The 20,400-nt window shown below is 47.7% G+C and overlaps 1 protein-coding gene across 1 annotated transcript in view; it reads left to right on the top strand.

Moving 5' to 3' along the window:
• Positions 1-19,933, top strand: part of LOC135220970 (dynein axonemal assembly factor 10-like) — a 103,911-nt gene extending 83,978 nt beyond the window's left edge. The window contains exon 4 of the mRNA XM_064258648.1: positions 19,110-19,933. Within this exon, the coding sequence (XP_064114718.1) occupies positions 19,110-19,801 (692 nt within the window). The 3' untranslated portion in view covers positions 19,802-19,933. The remainder of the gene's footprint in view (positions 1-19,109) is intronic.
• Positions 19,934-20,400: the final 467 nt, after the last annotated feature.

Raw genomic sequence — 20,400 nt, 5'->3', positions numbered from 1 at the left:
AGAAAACTGTTCAAGCTGCTAATGGCTATTATTGTGCATCTCACAAGGCTACAACTCGCCAGTAAACGCATGCCATCAAACACAACCGTAGATAAATTGAGATAAAATAATTTTAATCAAAACTACTGTGCTGGAAAGAACACATTTTACTCTTGGTTTCCCGCCGTTATAAGTTAAATAACGTAAAGTTCGTATTACGATGGCATAAAGGAAAATTGCGAACGGAATCACAATTTTTTTACGCAATAAACATGCCACAACGCAATCTTTAAAAAAAAAAAAAAAAAAAAAAAAAAAAAGTTCACAATCACGAGACATATTCAATTCATATTTCCACCTAAAAACACGTCGTATAAGGAAAAATAACCATCTCATATAAGTCAAGTATCTAGAAGCAAGAAAATTCGCTCAGAATTGCGTTAAATATGCCGAAACAAACTCGTGTTCGCCATCAGCTGATTTGAAACCAAAACATTGGCTGCTCCGCGGAATACTAGCTTAGATTTGCTATAGTATTTTATAATATAATAATATGAGAATACATACAATATTATTGGATACAGTGAAGTAATGTATAACTTTTCAAAGGATGTATGGAAAAGATGCATAAATAATAAAATATCACCATGCATTTTTTGGAACAGTGGCGAACAAGAACGAACATGAAAAAACATCCTCTGACAACGTGGAGGGTAGTTACGAAAGGTGCCTTAATTTGTATCATATTTATGTACAAAAATAAAAATACCCTATACGCAATATATTTTCATAAAAGTTTTAAACATAAGAGCATGAACATTTATAAAATCGACACATCGATCGCTAAATTTGCACTCTTTTCAACTCTATATTTTTGGAAGAGCGGCAGGCAGCTGCTTACAATAATGAACATGAAAAAACATCGTATTTGATAACATGAAGGGCAGTTTCAAAAGCTGCCTTAGTATCATATTTCTGCGCAGAATTAAAAATACCCTATACATAATACATTTGCATACACATTTTAAACATTAAAGCTTGAAGATTTATATAATAGACAAATCGATCGCTAATTGTTCCGATACGTAATACAAACCATCGGTCCTTTAACAATAGGAAGTAGCTAGCGGCAGCTGGAACGGTCGTAAGCTTCGAACAAGGGGAGAACGGTAGTTAACTGCTTGTCCGATCGTCGCGCGGCCAAATCACTTTTGCTTTCGGCCGTGTGGAGATAGGACGTGCTCGTCATCGCTCTGCCCGCTTTTGTCGTTTGCTTTGAGTATCAGCCCTCTTTTCTGGTGTAATTGAGTGTGTATGATTGTAAGTACTTACATTTCTTTATTCATTATTGCAATATGAGTGATCAAGAAATGGAGATTTCGCCGCGCCCCCCAGTCGCCCGTATTTGTGTGTCCCGGCTTGGAGGGGCGTAGATGCGGCGGCGGATTTAGATAATTCGTGGACGTGGATCCACATGAGGTTTGTACTCGTTGCCGGGGGCGAGAATGCTCCCGGAACGAGCCATGTGTAACTTGTATGAATTGGTCCGAGGCGCAGTGGGTTCTGTACGAGGGCAGGAAGAGACTTAGGCCTCCAAAGAAGTCATCGGAAAGCTCTCCAGTGACTCCTTTGGTAACTGACACTTCGTCTTCCTTCCTGCCTCCCGGTCAGCCCCCACGTTTCGCGCCTTCCCCTGCGGGGGGGGTAGCGGAGTCCTTCTCCTCACTCGATCCGTCGAGTGTGGAGGAGGGCGCCCGCTACCCGGACGTCCAGTTGTATTCGGGGTCTTCCGTCCGCTCTGGGTGGGGTTCTTCTCCCCCCAGGCGCGAGGGAACCCCTCTTACTAACCCGACTGTTGCTTCCGCAGATGTGCCACCAGCGAAGGACGACCTTGGACAGGTGTGGGAGTCGCTGGGACTGCAGGGAGTGCCAAGTATTCAGGGGTTGCTTCAGCGGTTGGCGGGGTCGGCAGTGGTCACTCATGGTGCGGTAACCACTACTACCACCACAATAACAACACCAGCATATGACATGCCGCCGCATCTCGTGTACACGCCGCATGTAATGACGGTGACGCCTACGGCTACGGTGAGCAAACCCATTACTGCCGTACCAAAGAGGACGGTGCCACCGCCACCTGGCTTCTTTGTGTTGCCGACCCCGGACTTCCGCTGCCCTAAGAGTACCCCCCTAGACCTGCCGCCAGTGCCGAGAATGACGGTAGCTGCCGACAGGACGCCTGGCTCTCCTGTGGTTCCTGCCGTGCCTGCCGTACCTGTTGCTGTCCCTGCTGCTCCTTCCTTTTCAGATGCTGTACCTGCTGTTCCTGCTGTTCCTGCTGTTCCTGGACCTGTTCCTGTCGCTCCTGCTGTTGGTGGTGCTGCTACAGTCTCAGGTTCTTCCGGACAGGTGCAGTCGGGCCCTGTTGCTTCGGCAACTGCCCCGGCTCCCTCCTGGATGGAAGACCTGACGTCTGTCCTGCGGAGCCTGGCGAAGAAGAAGAGGAAGAAGAGGAAGGTGTCGTCGTCGTCTTCGTCGTCTTCTTCGTCGTCTGCTGCCTCCTCTTCCCCTTCGACTTCTAAGGCTAAACAGCCGAAGAAGAAGAAGGCTGCTCCTAACCCCCTAAGAAGACTCCTTCGGGATCTTCTAAGGGCCCGTCTCGCTCAGGCGATTCGGGGAGCTCTTCTGCTGGTCCTCCTGTTCCTTCGGGAACGGGGCCCGTCTCTTCCTCTGCAAAGAAGAAGACGACGGGGACCAGAGGTGTACCAGCTTCGGCTGGTACGTCCTCACCTGGTGTTAGCGGTTCTGCCGCTAAATCAGGTTCCGTCTCGGCCGCTTCTCGTTCGCGAGAAGTACCGAGTGGACGCTCTTCCACGGGAGAACCGTCCAGCCAGAAGTTTTGACGTCCGAGCTCGCTCGCCGTCAAGACCGCGGCGCGGGAGCAGAAGAACTGGCGAGATCGTGCACACGACTCTCGCCAGGCCAGTGGACGCTCTCAGCAGCGACCAACTGGCTCTCGGGTTGACGTGACAGTCGCTGACCAGCCACGGGTTGAGGCGAGGAAGGGGTTCCCGCGGCCGTCGGTACCAGCCAGCCAGCGGCTCGACGCGCCGAGAGGACGCTGGCCGGTCTCGCCGCGACAGAGAGCCTAGCAGGTCACCTGACCGCCGCTCCCATAGGGACCGGGCGGAGACGGTAACCAGCAACAGCTCGCCTGACGCTAGAGATCAGCGTCAACATTCTCAGCCGAGCCGCTCGCCCCAGGCGAGCAGCAAGGCTAGGCCTGCTGCTCGATCGCCACCGCGGGTTGACGATCAGCAGCAGCCCTCCACCGCACGCTGGTGGAACTGCCAGGGCCGAGCGAGGGGGGAGCGTCAGGTCTGCCTCTCCCGTACCTTCAACCTCCTCGGGCTACACCGGGAGGAGCGAGGTAGCGAGGAGTGATCGCGAGAGCGTCGCCGCTCACGATCCGCCGCTATGACGCCGTATGGCTCAGGCACGGTTCTAGGACCGACCAGAAACATACGCGCAAGTAGTTGGAGGTGACCGTCAGGGGTCTGCCGCTGTTCCTCCTTCTGAAGGAGGAGTATCACGGGATCTGTTCTTGCTGGAGGGACTGGACGGTCCTACTCCGCAAGACGCAGTTACTCCCGAGATACAGAGGAACTTTGCAGAGGTCATTAAGCTGATTCGTCAGCATAATGACCTTGCGGAAGGATCGCCGCTACCACCGGCAGAGCCCACGTCCCGGCTCGAGTCATTTTGGGGTCCTAAGAAGGAACCCAAAATGATGGTCCTAAGAAGGAACCCAAAATGATGGTGGGGTTACCGCGATCAGAGCTTGCAGACTCAGTCCTGGATCAAGTTGAGAATCTCGTCTCAGGACGGGAGGATTCGCTGAAATCCGGAACGGCTTTCTTTAAGCTGCTTCCCTCCTCCTCTACAGCGTCAGAGGCGATTTTACGTGCCTTCGGAAGACCCGATACTGCCGAAACAGGTTAACCCGGAGTTAGTGAGGCTGACTCCAGGTGTGTCCCTGCAGCAGCTCCTGTCGGAGAACCTCTGGTTCTCGCAGCAGGAGGCACTTGCCCTGGAATCTACCGCTATGGCAGCATTCCAGGCAGTCTCTTGGCTGGATTTGTGGTCCCTCACAATATCCAAAGTAGCGGCCGGCTCTGGGAGTTCTGCTCTCGAAGACGACGCTTCTTTCAGGAGACTGTGCCAGTCTGGAGGAAGAGCGATCTCTTACCTCGCCCATCAGACTGCTAACCTGTGGGCCAACTTGGTTCTTCGACGTAGGGACGCAGTCCTTGACCCGAGTGACCAAGGGGGTCCGGGCGTGAGGCGGCACTCGGGGCTTCGCAATGGACCAATTAGGAGTTCCCCAGCTCTCTTTCCCGGAGAGATGGTGGACGCTGCGGTGGAAAGGCGGCGCACTGATGACAGTGACCGCTTAGTTCACCAGGCAGTCTCGAAGGTTATTGGGCAATCTCGAGCGACTGCGGCTAAGCCAAAGAGCTTAGCTAGCGCTTCCACGGCGGCGAAGACGGTTGCACCGTCCAAACCCCGTGCGAAGACTCCTGCTGTTTCGACGTCTGCTAAAGGAGGCCGTAACCAGCCCTCCTCCCAGCCCTCCTTTCCCCGAGGAGGTGGTGGGAAGAAGTCGAAACGAGGAGGGAAACGCTAGGGACGGCGTTCCCCCTCACCTGCTGCCGGAAGTGGGGGGGTGCCTAGCGAGCCATTGGGCAACTTGGCAGCGCTACGGCGCCGAGAAACTGGATAGTACGTCCTTCGGGAGGGATATCTACTACCCTTCGAGTCTCGGCCCCCCTCATCTCCAAACCGGTCCATAACCTACAAACCTATGTCCGGGGATCATCAAAGGACAACGTCTTCGACAGGAGATCAAGACCATGCTGGCGAAACGAGCTGTGGAAATCGTGGAGGACCAGTCACCGGGCTTTTACAGCCGCCTCTTCCTAGTGGAGAAGGCATCGGGGGGCTGGCGTCCGGTGATAGACCTCTCTCCTCTGAACCGCTTCGTTCGCACGACGCGGTTCACGATGGAGTCGGCACGCTCAGTGCTCGACTCGATCAGGGGAACGATTTCATGCTTTCAGTGGACTTGAAGGACGCGTATTTTCAAATACCCATCCATCAGTCCTCCAGAAAGTACCTCCGCTTCATCTTCGACGGGACGGTGTACCAATTCAGGGCACTTTGTTTCGGTCTGTCAACCGCCCCACAGGTGTTCACGCGAGTGTTCACTCTGGTGTCAGCTTGGGCCCATTCGCACGGGATACGTCTTCTGAGGTATCTCGACGATTGGCTGGTCCTGGCGAGCTCCCGCTCGCAGTTGCTGCAGGACAGAGATCGACTCCTCAAGTTTTGTCGCGATCTGGGGATCGTGATAAACTACGAGAAGTCCGATCTCGAACCCAAGCAGAAGATGAAGTACTGGGTATGCTGATAGACACGGTAGCAGGGCAGGTCTTTCCCGCAGACTTGCGTATCAGCAAATTCAGGGAGGCAGCCGGCCGGTTCCTGTCTCGGCAGGAACAGGCAGCACAGCAATGGCAAGTCGTGATCGGCCAGCTGTCGTCACTCGAGAAGTTAGTCCCTCACGGGCGTCCTTCACCTGCGGTCTCTCCAGTGGAGGCTAAGGGAGAGTTGGTCTCAGGCCAAGGATCCTCCTTACTTTCCCGTGGCTCTCTCGGACAAGGTGAGGCAGGACCTAGCCTGGTGGCTCGACGACAAGAATTTCTTAAGAGGAGTGCCTATACGGGACTCCCTCCCCCGGAGATTGGCTTCTGTTCTCAGACGCATCGACCGAGGGATGGGGGCGCACACCTGGAGGAGTTTGCTGACTGCAGGTGTGTGGGACCATCACGAAAGCAGAACCTTCACATCAATGTCCTGGAACTCAAGGTGGCGTTCAACGCTCTCCAAGAATTTCAGGACCGCTTGGTGGGACACTCAGTGGTGTTGATGTGCGACAACACCACAGTAGTGGCATATGTCAACAAGCAGGGGGGGCTAGTGTCTCTCCCGCTCCATCAGTTGACGGTGCAGGTGCACGAGTGGGCCACGGCTCACTCGATAGAGCTGTCAGCACGCTACATTCCAGCAAGAGGAATGTAGTAGCGGACAAGCTCAGCCGTCGGGATCAGGTGATAGGGACCGAATGGTCTCTACACCCAAAGACGTGGCGGAAAAAAAAAAAAGGGCTCTTCAACCTTGTGGGGGGTGGCGACCCGGTCGTAGACCTGTTCGCCACCCGGCACAACAGAAAACTTCAGGTTTTCTTTTCAGCTGTGCCGGACCCATGGGCAGCTGCAGAGGACACGCTCTCCAACACCCTTGGGACAACCTCTTCGCCTACGCCTTTCCTCCCTTCTGTCTGATTCGGAAAGTGATCAGTCGAGCGCTGTCACTCCCAATCTCAGAATGATCCTGGTGGCTCCCAAACGGCCTCAAGCCGTTTGGTATCCGGACCTGCTGGCTCTTCTTGCGGACGCACCGAGAGAGCTACCCAATTGGCACAACCTTCTAGCCCAGCCACACGTAGAACGTACCACCAAGCAGTCCAGTCCCTTCAACTTCACGGCTGGCTGTTATCCACCATCTCTTGCGAACGAGAGGCTTTTCTCGTAGCGCAGCAACAGAGATGGCTGGACACGTCCGACAGTCCTCTGCAGCTGTGTACCAGGGGAAGTGGGCCGTCTTCTGTGGTTGGTGTCGTAGACAGGGTCTGTCTCCTCTCAGAGCCACTCTTCAGCAGGTAGCGGATTTCCTCGTGATTCTTCGCCGAGAAGAAGCTCCTCTCAGTACCCACAGTTAAAGGATATAGAGCAGCACTGGCGCTCGTCCTAAAGCTGAGGGGCGGACTGGACATCTCGAACTCGTTCGAGATCTCCTTGCTAATGAGGAGCTTCGAAAGGTTCTTGCCCACCCGGGGAACTCAGGCCCCCTGCGTGGTATGTGACTCTCGTCCTTAGGAATTTGACTCAAAGACCCTTCGAGCCACTCCGAGAGTCGTCAGACAGGGATCTGACCCTCAAGACCCTCTTCTTGCTGGCCCTGCATCGGCAAAAGAGAGTAGGGGAACTACATGGTCTTTCTTATGATGTTAAACACACCAGAGGCTGGGGATCTGTGACGCTCGATTTCGTCCCGAACTTCGTAGCCAAGACTCAGAATCCGTCCCGCGATCCCTGACGACAGGTTCGGAGTCTTTCACGATCCCCTCCCTTCTGGGCTTCACCGATAACGATGCGGATGAGATGCTGCTTTGTCCTGTGAGGGCGCTACGGCGCTATCTGAAGAGAACTCGGCACCTCAGGCCTGAGTGTCGACTCCTCTTCGTTAGCACTGGGGTTACCAAGAAAGAAGTTTCCAAGAACACGCTTTCTTTCTGGCTACGTGAGGTGATCAGGAGAGCGTACGAGGCTGATGGTAGCGACGACATCCGTACGCTCCGACCGAGAGCCCATGAAGTCAGAGGTATCGGACCCTCCTTAGCGTTCCGTAAGAACTTCTCCGTGGCGCAGGTCCTGAAGGCAGGTGTCTGGGCCAACCAGACCACCTTCACGTTCCTTCTACCTTCGGGATATTGCCCACAAGTCCTTGGATACTTTTTCCTTGGGACCTGTGGTGGCTGCTCAACACGTTGTGTAAGCTTACCCAGCACCCGAGCAGGCAGAACAGCATCGATTCCTGGTATGACTGGGAGAATGAATGTGCGAATGAGAGTGTGACTGGCTTCTCTTCACCATTTTTCCCTACCTCTACCTGTGGGCAGAGGGATACGGTCGTTACCACGCTGGAAGGGAGTCAGATGCAGGTAAGCTACTCGACCGAGCTCCATCCTATCTCTTTAACTAGGGATAGGAGCGTATATCCACCACTTCCTCCTACAAGGGGGAGGAAGTGGATGCCTACATGAGACAAACCCATTACTTTATATTTGCTTATGTACAGGAAAAAGTTCTTACAATGCTGGTACGAAGAGATACGCTTGCCTCTCTCTTAGTACTCGGCCCAGAGGTCTGACCATTGATCCTGCGGTGCACACCCCGATCAATCGGACAGAGGCTTGGATCCCTCCCTCGCTCTTACGACCAGGGAGGCATTCCAGGGATGGACGAACACCAGTCTGTTCATCTAAAAGACTCAGATTCCTCCCACCAAGAAGTGAGTCTTCCTATTGTTAAAGGACCGATGGTTTGTATTACGTATCGGAACAAATGACAATTTGTCGAAAATTGCATTTTTCCTAACTATACAAACCTGAGGTCCTTTACATATAGTCCCTCCTCATGCCACCCCTCACTCTGCGTATTTTGCATGGGCCAAAAGCAAAAGTGATTTGTTTACCTCCGCACGACGATCGGACAAGCAGTTAACTACCGTTCTCCCCTTGTTCGAAGCTTACGACCGTTCCAGCTGCCGCTAGCTACTTCCTATTGTTAAAGGACCTCAGGTTTGTATAGTTAGGAAAAATGCAATTTTCGACAAATTGTCATATTTACACTTTTTAAACTATATTTTCGGAAGAGCGGCAGGCGTCGGCTTACAAGAATGAACATGAAAAATTATATTTGATAACGTGAAGGGCAGTTTCGAAAGCTGCCTTTGTATCATATTTATGTACAGAAATATAAATACCTAGACGTAATACATTTTCATACACATTTTAAACATTAAAGCGTGAACATTTATAAATTGAATCATCCATAGCTAAATTTGCACTCATTTAACTCTATTTTTGGCATAGAACAGCGTCATATTTTACCCTAATACCTATGTAATAACTCAATACAATTTTTTAATATCATTTGCATAACCTTAATGGGCTGAACTGTATTTCTACAAATGTATGTACTTGTTAGACATAACGGCGCTAGCGGCGCTGTTGAGCGAAAATTGTGCCGTAAAAATACCTTAAAATCCCATATTTTTTTAATTAATATTTTTGACGACAGCTGTAAAACAGATTCGCCGTTGAGCAATCGTGCCGTTAACAGCGGGCCGCCTGTAATGTTGTCCCCTCTTCCTCAGGTATTAATATGCTTCCTGGGAGGGAGGAGGCTATTTCATCTGTTTCTTTTGTTTTAGAGTTGGAGGCGTCCAAAATGGTGGCACTCTGGGGGTTGCTTGGTCTACTGGGTTCTCCCTCCTTGGAGGGGTTGTGGACGTACCTCATGGGGGCTATTTCCCCTCCTCAGGCCGGCCTCCCCCTGGCCTTCTCTACGTTGGTCCCCATGGTCAGCCATCTTGTAGTGCGCTGTTGGGGATTATGATATCGGTCAAGGGGAGGTTGTGACGTCATTCCCAGCTCCATTGATGACGTCACTCCCAGCCACGTCGGTGTCGTTGGTTGGGACTGCTGCGCTGCCTCTCGCTCTTGTGTCATCATTGTTTGCTCCTGTGACGTATCCTCTTCCAACTATGACGTCTGCGTCCTCTCTAGCGGATCCATCCAAGGCTTTATGTCAGGCGATTCTCAAGAGATTGGACTCGTGTTTTAGGGATAGGTTTGCTGCCTCCTCTGCTTAGAGGACTGTGAGCAAGCGTGATGCGTCTCTTCCCTCTTATCCTGCTAAGAGGGTGTGTAATGAAGGAGAGGTGTCTTCTTTCCCTGTGTTGCCTTCTTCTCCATTGTGTCGGCGTATGAGGCATTGAAGGATTAAGGACTGCAATTTCTTTGTCAGCAACAGAAGAGTCCATCGCCTGCTGCTGCTCACTTCCTTGCACGTCCGTGTTCCTGAGAGTGGTAGTGCTTTGTCTGCTGCTCCTTGCGCTTCTTTTTCCTTTGCTCAGGGCGTCGATGGTGTTTGTGGAAGCAGTTTCAGTGGGAGGGATCCATCCTCAGTATTGCAAAGTCAGATCTCCCTTGTGCAGTCTGCTGTTGCTTTGTTGTCCCCTACTTCAGTACACGGACGTGTAGCAGCCTCGCACGTATGAGTGGATGTTGGTGATTTGTCCTCCGCCGCTTCTGCTCCAGTGCCTGCTCATTGTCGTAAATGTGTTACGGCGCCAGTGAAAAGATCGATGGTTGTTGATATGGAAGTGGTTCACCTGGTGCGTTTGCCTTTTCTCCCGATGATGCTGTTCGTGATTCGCCTCCAAGAGATTCTTGCTCTGTATCTTATAGTTTGAAATACATCTGTCGCATCGACGTGTGTGTGCTTTGCACGGCCTTCTACTTTAACATGTGTGAACACGTACATGAACCTTCTGTTATGAGTGTTTGGGTTGGTGTTCGGAGGGCTGCAGGGATGACGATCTGGGGTCCATACATTACTAACTCTCCATCCATGTAAAGGTTGTCCCGCAGCTTCCAATACAGGAGGGCGGAAGCGTGGGGATCGTAGCGGTTGGTAGGAAAGCCGTTGGAGACATAGTGAACGAGACGACTGTAATCTTTATCCTGAGATGCGGCCATGCGTATTTCTTGTAGAGACTTATCTTCTTTGATGATGGGTCCTGTTGCCTGGTCGTCAGTGGAGGTGGCAGTGCTGGCAATGATACGCCTGACATGTGCAGTCGAAGTAGTGCACTCCTCTTCATCTCCAGGTGTGGGGCAACTGGTTGGGGAGCGTGACAGGGCGTCTGGTATGCAAAGTTATTTCCCTGCACGCTATACTGCAGTGAAGATGTAGGGGGCCACTTTCATCTTGAGGCGTTGAAGGTGTGGATTCTCAATGGCATCCAAAGTGTAGTGATTGAGAATCGGTATTAAGGGACGATGGTCAGTCATTAAGGTGAAATGTTGAAGTCCAGACAAGTATAGGCGACACTTAGCTATAGTCCAAGTGACTGCAAGTAGCTCCAGCTCTATGGTGGCGTAGCGAGTCTGTATCTGTAAGGAAACGAGAGCCGCACTGGACGAGACGCATCTGACCTCAGCCATTATCTTGAAGTAGGGCATAGCCAAGACCGTATAGGCATGAGGCATCTTTTTGTAGAACCACTGGCAAAGCAGGATTGAAGGGTGTTAGGACAGGTGGTGAAGTCAGAGCTGTCTTGACTTACTTAAATGCTCGCTCATGGTCGGGTGTCCAGACGAATGAGCGTTTGGGGCTCATAAGTGGGCGTAGGGGCTGTACTGCTGCTGCGATGTCTGGAGTGAAGTCGGCAAGTTGATTGACAAGGCCCATAAACGACCTGACGTCTGTGACATTGGACAGTTAGGTAGGGAAGTCACTGGTATAGCTGATACCATTGTTTCAGGTCTCGCTGCCAAATACCCATCAGATGATAAGACATAACCACAAAAGTTAACTTTGGCGGCGGCTACGGTGAATTTGTCCTTTTTGAGGGTGATGCCATAATGACGGCATCTGGTCAGCATTTGGTGCATGTGTTGTAGGTGGGAAGGGAGATCCTCGTCAGAAAGGAGGATGTCATCTACAACCTTCACACAGTTGGGAACACCTTGTAGTGCCATATCTCCACGGAGGCAGTATGCATCACCTGTTGCTGAAAATCCCATTGGGCCGCGACAGTGCTGGAATCTTCCATACGGAGTCATAAATGTAGTCAGGTGGTGGTCCTCTTCTGCCAACTCCATTTGCCAATAGTCATGCAGGGGCATCCGCTGTGGTGAAGTACTTAGCAGTAGGAGAGATGTTGCGGACGGCATCATGGGGCGTTGGTGATGGGTGTGTAGGGCGGGCTACCTGAGAATTTAGGTGGGTGTGATCCACAGTTATGCGCACACCTTTGTCCTTGGGTACCAAGACCATGGGGTGGCACCATTCAGAGGGTTCGTGGCCTGCTGGTCTGATGATTCCTTGTTGCACCAAGGAGTCAAGTTCTTTCACTTGATCTTTGAGAGCGAACGGAATGGGCCTGGGTGTATGTACAGCGAATGGTGTAGCACCAGGTTTCAGGTGAATCCTCATTGGAGGGCCTGCCATTTTCTTTAGTGGCTGGGTTTGTAGATCCTTCTTGGATATGAGGATGTCGCTGAAGTGCTGAAGAAAATAGTCCTTAAATAGCTGTAGGTGATTTCATGGCAGAGGCAGGAAACTGAGCGGATGGGCTTCGGGAATTCCGGTGACACTATGGCGAGGGGTTGGCAATGTTCACGGGAGAGGAGGGGAGTCTGGATATCCTCATGAACATGTATGGTTGCTGAGCAAGACTTGTTGCCAAGACGAAGTGTTGGAGTCTTGTCCTCGGAGACGTCCGGCTCCTCCTCCTCCCCCTGTCCAGCAGCAGTCAAGAAGATCGTCGCCTGGTAGGCCGTCTAGGAGTTCGATTTTGGCAGGGCCTTCCCGTTCAAGTCAGCCTAGGTCAGAGGACCAACGTCCCTTTCGCTCTTGTTCCTTTAAGCCAAGAAGGGGCCCAAGGAGCAGAGGTAAAGGGGGGCCGTCAGTAGGTTAGGCACCTCTCCCTTTCCTGTACCATGGGTAAGGGGGTGCCTGGCAGGCCATTGGGCCAAGTGGCAGAGTTATGGGGTGGAGAAGTGGTTGGTAGATGTCCTTCAGGTGGGGTATCTACTGCCATTCGACTACTCTCCTCATCTATCGGACAAGCCGTAGCTCTGGAAGGCATATCCTCCAGATTCTCTGAAGTTCTTGGCTCTTCGGGAGGAAGTGCAGAAGATGCTGGACAAGGATGTGATAGAGGAAGTGATGCGTCCGTTTTCGGGGTTTTACAGTCCCATCTTCTTGGCGCCCAAGACGTTGGGAGGTTGGAGACCTGTGATCGACTTATCCACCTTGAATCACTTCATCAGGAAGACACGGTTCAAAATGGAGATCCTGCATTCAGTGTTGGCAGCAGTGAGGGAAGGCGACTTCATGCTGTCGATAGACTTAAGGGACACATACTTCCAAATCCCTATTCATCCGATGTCCAGGAAGTTCCTTTGCTTCTCTCTCGGGGACAAGGTCTTCGAGTTCAAAGTCCTATGCTTCGGGCTGACAACAGCCCCTCAAGTGTTCACAAGGGTCTACTCTCCCGCGTCAAGTTGGGCGTATGCTCAGGGGATCCGTTTGCTGAGGTACCTTGACTATTGGTTGGTCTTGGCAGTTTCCAGGGAAAAGCTGCTGCAGGTCAGGGATAGTTTACTTCGGTTCTGTCTGGAACTGGACATCGTAGTCAAAGGATTCTATACCTGGGTATGGTCATCGATACGGCAGTTGCAAAATTTTTTTCGTCGGATCAGAGATTGGGGAAGTTGCAAGTGGTGGCGCGCAACTTCCTGTTGGAACGACATTAGCCAGCTCATCAGTGGCAGGTTCTTCTGGATGTGTCTCCCCTGGAGAAGCTGGTCCCTCATGGGCATCTGCATCTTCTGTCTCAGCAATGGAGACTGGGAGAATTCTGGTCTCCGGGAGGGGACTCACCCTTGTTAATGGTTCCTCTGTCTCTGGAAGTGAAAGACCTTTGTTGGTGGTCTTTGTTGGTGGTTGGATGTTCGGAATCTTCGAAGGGTGTCCCCCTGCGTTCTTTTCCACTGGACTTCCTTCTGTTCTCAGACGCCTCCCTCGCAGGTTGGGGGGTTCATTTAGGCGGCCTCATTGCTTCAGACGTTTGGAGTTTGGAGGACAAACAGCAACATCATATCGTCTTGGAGTTGAAGGCAGCCTTCCTGGGTCTGAAGGAGTTTTGGGAGATGGTATGTCATTCTGTCGTTTTCATGTCGGACAACCCCATGGTGGTAGCCTATGTGAACAAGCAGGGAGGCCTGGTTTCTCATCAACTTCACGCCTTGACCGTCGAGGTTCACTAGTGGGCAGTCAGCAATTCGGTAGAGCTCTCAGCCAGGTATATCATAGGCAAATGGAATGTGGTCGCAGGCAAACTCAGTCGTTGGGATCAGATCCTAGGCACAGAGTGGTCCCTTCATCAAGTGGTAGCAGACAAGCTCTTCCAGGCTTGGGGGAGAACCCATGCTCGACCTTTTTGCGACTCGCTTCAATAGGAAGCTGAAGATATTCTGTTCAGTGGTCCCAGACCCTTTAGCGTTAGCAGAGGATGCATTCCAACATCCCTGGGACAACCTGGAGGTGTATGCCTTCCCTCCCTTTGTTTGATCCATAAGTTCTGAACAGGCTAATGAGTTCACAGGGTCTCAGGATGACTTTGGTAGCCCCTCTGTGGCCTCAGGTGGAATGGTTCCCAGATCTGCTGTTCTTGTCAGAGGTTCTGAGGAAAATTCCCCCTTGGCAGCATCTCCTGTGTCAGCTGCATGTGGAAAGGTTCCACCAGTCAGTAGAATCCCTGTCTCTTCACGGTTGGAGGCTGTCAAGTATCTCCTCAGAGTGAGAGACTTTTCTCAGAGAACATTGGGTCATATGTCCAGCAGTCTTGGAAAGTCGACCTCTGCGGTTTACCAAGGCAATTGGGCAATCTATTGTGATTGGTGTCGTAGACAGGGTTTTTCTCCACTCGCAACCTCTCTTCAGCGAATAGCACTTTTTAACCTTCCTCTGAGACGAGAGACGTTTGTCCGTTTCTGCCATTAGAGGCTTAAGGGCGGCCTTAAGTTTGGTGTTATGCCTTAAAGGTATGGGCATCTCTTCCTGGGAACTTTTCTTGCTAGTTAAGGGGTTTGAGCAGTCGAGTTCTCCTAGGGAGCTCAAGCCTCCGACGTGGGATTTTTCCTTGGTTCTCAAGAGCTTCACTAAGAGTCCGTATGAGCCCTTGCGTCGCTCAACTGACAGGAACTTGACGCTCAAGACAGTTTTCCTTCTGGCTTTGGCATCTTTCAAGAGGGTAGGAGAGCTTTATGGTCTTGAGCTATGATGTGAAGCACCCCAGGGGTTAGGGGTCGGTGTCCTTCAAAATTGTCCCGGAATTCGTGGCTGAGACCCTAAATCCCTCCGTGCACGATGACAGGTTCACTTCGTTTTCCATTCCATCACTGAATGACTTTGTGGGTGGTGATGCTCAGGAGTGAGTTTGCTGGTCTCCTCCTTTCTCTTGTACCTTTCCTTCTTTCTTCAGGCGGGTTAAGGAATAGACACATCACTCTCTGGACTGGTCTAATACAGGTGAGTAATGTAGTCATACTGATAGTTTGGTCGCTTAATATATGAATATCAAACCCTCTATTCGGTATCATATGCTCCACTCCTTGGCAAGGATGAGTTGGGAGTAGTACAAACCCTGGTGTATTGGTTTGCTTTTGGACAGTCAAAGATTATCTATGGTTCCCTATACAATGATTCTCCCATATATTGTACGTTATTCAGGGTCTGAGTGGTTAGATATCAATCATCTAGCTTCTCAACGGGCTTCTCCCTCTCCAGAAGTCATTTCTTCTGGAGTTGGACTGGTGGGTAGGCCCCCAGCCGGTGTAGGATGTCTTGTACCTCCCTCTAAGTATGAGTATCTTATTGTTAAGACCAAAGGTTTGTTCGCGTATGAACAAATGACAAAATTTCTTAGACAATTTGTATTTTGATAGCTACAAACCTGAGGTCTTATCATTATACTGCCCACCTCGAGCCACCCCTCTGTTTGTTAAGACATCCTGAGTTGGGAAAGACTTGACGCTGTGGCGTAGGTGCATCTTTGACCACTCTTCACCTGATTTACTAATGTGTAGCCAGATATCACAAGATTCCTTGCTTTCATCTGCGTTTTAACCAGATCCAGCTAGGTGCTAGAAAATATCCTTTTGTTAAGACCTCAGGTTTGTAGCTATGAAAAATACAAATTGTCCTAGAAAATTTGTCATTTTTTTTTATAATTATAGGTCCAGATGAAAGAAAGTATACTTTTATTTTTATCTTTTTATATTGTTTATTTAACTTTAAATTCTACATTTTTGTCCATGGCCCACCTTATAAATAACCCATGGCCCACAGTTTGGCCCACTAGGCCATATCCTAAGTGTTTGAGTTTTAGGCCTAGCATAGCTAGTTCAAACCTGTCTATACCATCCTGGCCAAGCCCAAGTGTTGGTGTTCTTAGCCTATCTTAGCTGGTTCAAGCTTATTTTTATCAGACCTGCTCATAATATCCTGAAGCATGTTCCTCTGCTTCTTGACTACTTCAAGAGTTTGGGATTGGGTTAGGTTAGATTGGATACAATTCCTAACTCAGCTTAGCTTTATATATCCAAGTAACCAGACCAGTATTGTCTCAATATCCTAGTTGTTCATGTCTGCAAGATTTAAGGTCTGTCTAGCATTGCGCTATATTGCTCAGGAATGTCACCATGATGGTTCCATTGTTAAAAAGGGGGCCTTTGTCCTATGATCATAGGACATCTCTGTTGGAATGCATGTTTCTTTGGAAGAATGTGTAGAATGTATTTGCGCAGAGCATATCATCATACGGCATCCCCTGGGTTATTCTATTGTCTCCTCTGTCTACTTGAAGAACACTCATGTTAGACCTCTCTGCTACACTGTTCAACAGGAAGCTAGAGGTCTGTTCAATGGTCCCAGAGGGAACAACCTGGGAGTTTATGCATTTCCCCTGTTCTGCCTGTTCCAAAGTCTTTGGATGACCCTAATAGCTCCTTGTGGCCCCAAGTGGAGTGGCTCCAGGGTTTTTTTTCTCTTCTCTCAGCAATGCCAAGAGAGATTCCACCTTAGCACACCCTTCCCTGCCAACCTCGTGAAATACCACCAATTGGTAGGATCTTTTATCTTTTCATGTCTGGAGGCCTGTCCAGTGTCACTTTCAAGTGAGAGATCTTTCTTGGAGAGCAGTGACTCAGGTGTAAGGCTACTTCAGAGGATCTTCATCAGCGGTGTACAAGATGAACTGTCTGTTGTGATTGGCAGTATACACTTGTTAACAAAGCTTACCAAGCTAGCCAAAACTTCTTTGTCCTGGCATTACTAAAAAGTATAAACAAATATTAGAAGAAAGCACATGTTAGGAAACAACAAGAGTCTGTCTAGAAATAGCTAGGGAAAACTTAGTTAGGAAAACCACTGGTAGAATATATATAGTGAAAGTAGAGTGATGAAGGATCTACCAGAAGTTAAGGTAGAAAAGGGAGTAGATGTGTACAGCATAAGACTGCACGAATAGCAGTTTCGTAAACCAGACCAAAACAATTGGCACTTGTTTTGGAAAACAGTAAGGTGCTAACCTCACCAGAAAAGTTGAACTTTGACTCCTTCAGTGGGTGGCTACCGTCGAGGGACGAAACCAATCAGACGAATCTAGAGGTGGCACTGGAAGTAATGAAAGCCATTCATGAAGAAGTAGGAGGTGTCCTAAAGGACATTTGAGGAGGAGCTAATTGAAGTAGTTAGGTCGAAACTTCATTTGAAGTGCTAGAGAAAAGCAGTCAAGAACCAGACCTTATACGAGGAGGCTGTGTTCCTTCTCACTCTGTTCCAGTGTAGTGTAGTAGTGTGTAAACTGTGTTTATTCCAATTATAAGTAATTTTTATGAAGTGGTGTTTAACTTGCCCAGTTTCCCAAAGATATCCAACCCCTGTTTTTAACATATGAATTACCTCTTGAGAGACTTAGTGAAGAATAAATAAACTAAATGTTCCTACGAGAGAAGAAACTCAACCGTAACTAGTGATAGATGAAGGTTAGCCCATATGACAAATAACCTTTCAAACATTACCCGTAACCACGAAAAGAAATAGAAGAAGAGAGAGAATAAGAACTCGTAAGTACGCCACGCAACATAACGAAGAGAATTAAATATAAAGACAAGCACAACACACAAAATTACAAAGCTTACCCAGCTAGCCAAAACTTCTTTGTTTTGGCATTAAAAAATGATGAGCAAATTATAAAAAAAAAAAAAAAAATGCACAAAAATACCATTTTTGTTTATAATGCCTGGTATGGTTTTCATACAGATCCATTCTCCCCCTTTTAACAGATTTCAGTTGCACCTTGTACGTATCAAAATCCAAGTGCTCTCAATGTACAGAACTGGTTCTTATTAGATGCCTCAATTACTAATTACGTATTGTCATGAGAGACTGGAAAATATGGTGTAGTGTTGTGCTCTCAGGATTTAGCTATTATCATTATTCCCTCACTTTTCATAATGCATGAAATTTCTATACAGGTTTTTCATTCTTTGATTGGTATAATGTTGATTTCATTTACTTTTTAAATTTAGTATTGTTTCGTGATTAGGGGCAGTTGCACTGCATGTCCTTCTGAGCATTACTGCAAGTATGTATCTAACTTTCGCTTGGTTTTGGGTAGTCTTTTTAATTTTTTTTGTGTGGTTTAGTGTACAAAATCTGCAGACAACAGAATAGTTGTCAGTGAGACACATTTACTCAGTGCAGAGGACATAATAACCCAATACACGAAAATGTTATTAGATTAATGAACAAAATACAGTACTGTACTACCAAATGAGTATGTTGATGCCAAGCTGAAAAAGAAAAGCACATTGTTGGAAGATAGAGGAATAATAGACTTAATTTTAAGAGTTCTTGATAGTTTATCTGAATAATTTAATTGGCTAAAAGTTTCAAGTTAGCAAAGAACTGACTGCTTGTTAGCTTACAGAGGCTAACCAGCTATTCTAATTAGTGTCATCCATTATCCTTAATTGATACTGATGTAACCCAACAAAGTGAAAAAATACAAAATACCTTTGATATACTGCAAATGTACTCAGTGCTTAAACAAGTTAACACTAGTTGAAAAATACAATTTTCTTCAATTGAACCCATAATGACAGCAATTGCTTCAACAAATGAAAAATTAATGATATTTAGTTTAATATGCTTTAAATATACTTCGCTTGTTGATGCTTACTATCTGACAAAAGTTCTCCCTTTGAACTAAAGGAAGAAGGGACAATACTGAACTGGTAGTACTGAAAATCACCTGTGCAAGTCACACAATTACTCTAGTAATTAGCATTAACTTGATTTCTTTCATATTTGATATACTATTTATATAAATTAGGGTATATTGGGCAAAGGGAATGACTGGGTGTTATAGCAATGATATTCATTACTTCCATAAGAACTGTTGTACCTAAAATGCAAATCTATGGTATGCGAGGCATTCTGTCAATCACATTCATAGGCTGTCATAAGTGAAATAATCTGTTTTTAAAATGCACTTAAAAGCTAATTTTTCTATACAATAGTCTGTAGAAAATGGGTTAGTGATGTGGTGCTGTAATAATAATCCTTTGTTTTTAATTATTGCAGGAGCTCCTGAGATTGTCACTGGAAGTCGTGATGGATTAGTAAAAGTTTGGGATCCACGCCAGAAGGACAAGCCTGTCATTAATATAGAACCAGAAGATGGACAGGAAAAACGAGACTGTTGGAGTGTAGCTTTTGGAAATTCTTATTCTATGGAGGAGCGAGTGTTGTGTGCAGGATTTGATAATGGTGATGTTAAAATGTTTGATTTACGTAAAATGAATATTTGTTGGGAGACTAACTTGAGGAATGGTGTATGTTCGGTAGAGTTTGATCGTAAAGATATTAATATGAATAAGTTATTAGCAACAACATTAGAGTCCAAGTTCTTTGTTTTTGATCTTCGAACACTCCATGAGGAGAAAGGTTTTACCGGGTGTATAGAAAAAGGTCATAAATCAACAATATGGTGTGGGAGATATTTACCACAGAATCGAGAAATTTTTGTAACCACAGGTGGGAATGGATCTATAATGTTATGGAAATATTCTTATCCTGCCTCAAGGTCAAAAAAGCTTAATGATGGGTCAGAGGTTGGAGTAGCTGGAAAAAATGAATTACTTCAAAACGCAACAATCTCGGATCAGCCCATAGTAAGTTTTGATTGGTGTGCGGATAAAATTGGATTGAGTGCTTGTGCTGGACTTGACCAAATGCTGAGGGTCATCATTACTACAAAGCTCAATAAATTATAGTAATATTTATCATTTTTATTAGAACTTTGTATGATTTTAAAAAAAATTTATTGTGGTTGAAGGCATTGTAATTTAAGGTACATTTGAAATCAACTCAGGAACTTATATGATTTTAAGAATCACAAGATTTTATTTTTGGTGCTGAATTTCTATATTTCCTTCTAAAGACTAAACCTCACAGGTCTGAAATGCCTGATGAATAAGATGGATTCTTGTCTAAAAGCATCACGGAAAATATGTCTTAAAACATCGGTGCTGGTGATGCACTGACAAATAAAAGAGTAAAAGTCAAAAGCATCCAAACCTTATCAGTCATACCAGTCTTATTGTAGTGTATAACATTGTTGAAAGGGAGGTTCTTAAGTTAGTATATTGTAACATGTAAATTTCTTTCTTGGTAATTGTAGTACAATACATAGCTGTATTTAACACACACGACTCCATAACTTTGAAGAGTTCTCATACCCAAAGTCTTTATTGCATTAGCCTCTGACTACTTTTGAGGAAGAAAGTGCACAAGACAAGAAGAGTAAAGAGAACTCATTAGACATCTAACCCTGTAATGGGAAAATCTGCCATAAAAAATGATGAGGAGCTTG

The sequence above is a fragment of the Macrobrachium nipponense genome, chromosome 2 (assembly GCF_015104395.2).
Source record: "Macrobrachium nipponense isolate FS-2020 chromosome 2, ASM1510439v2, whole genome shotgun sequence".
NCBI lineage: Eukaryota > Metazoa > Arthropoda > Malacostraca > Decapoda > Palaemonidae > Macrobrachium > Macrobrachium nipponense.
The sequence above is the reverse complement of the archived record's forward strand: the minus strand, read 5'-3'. Positions and strand labels throughout refer to the sequence as shown.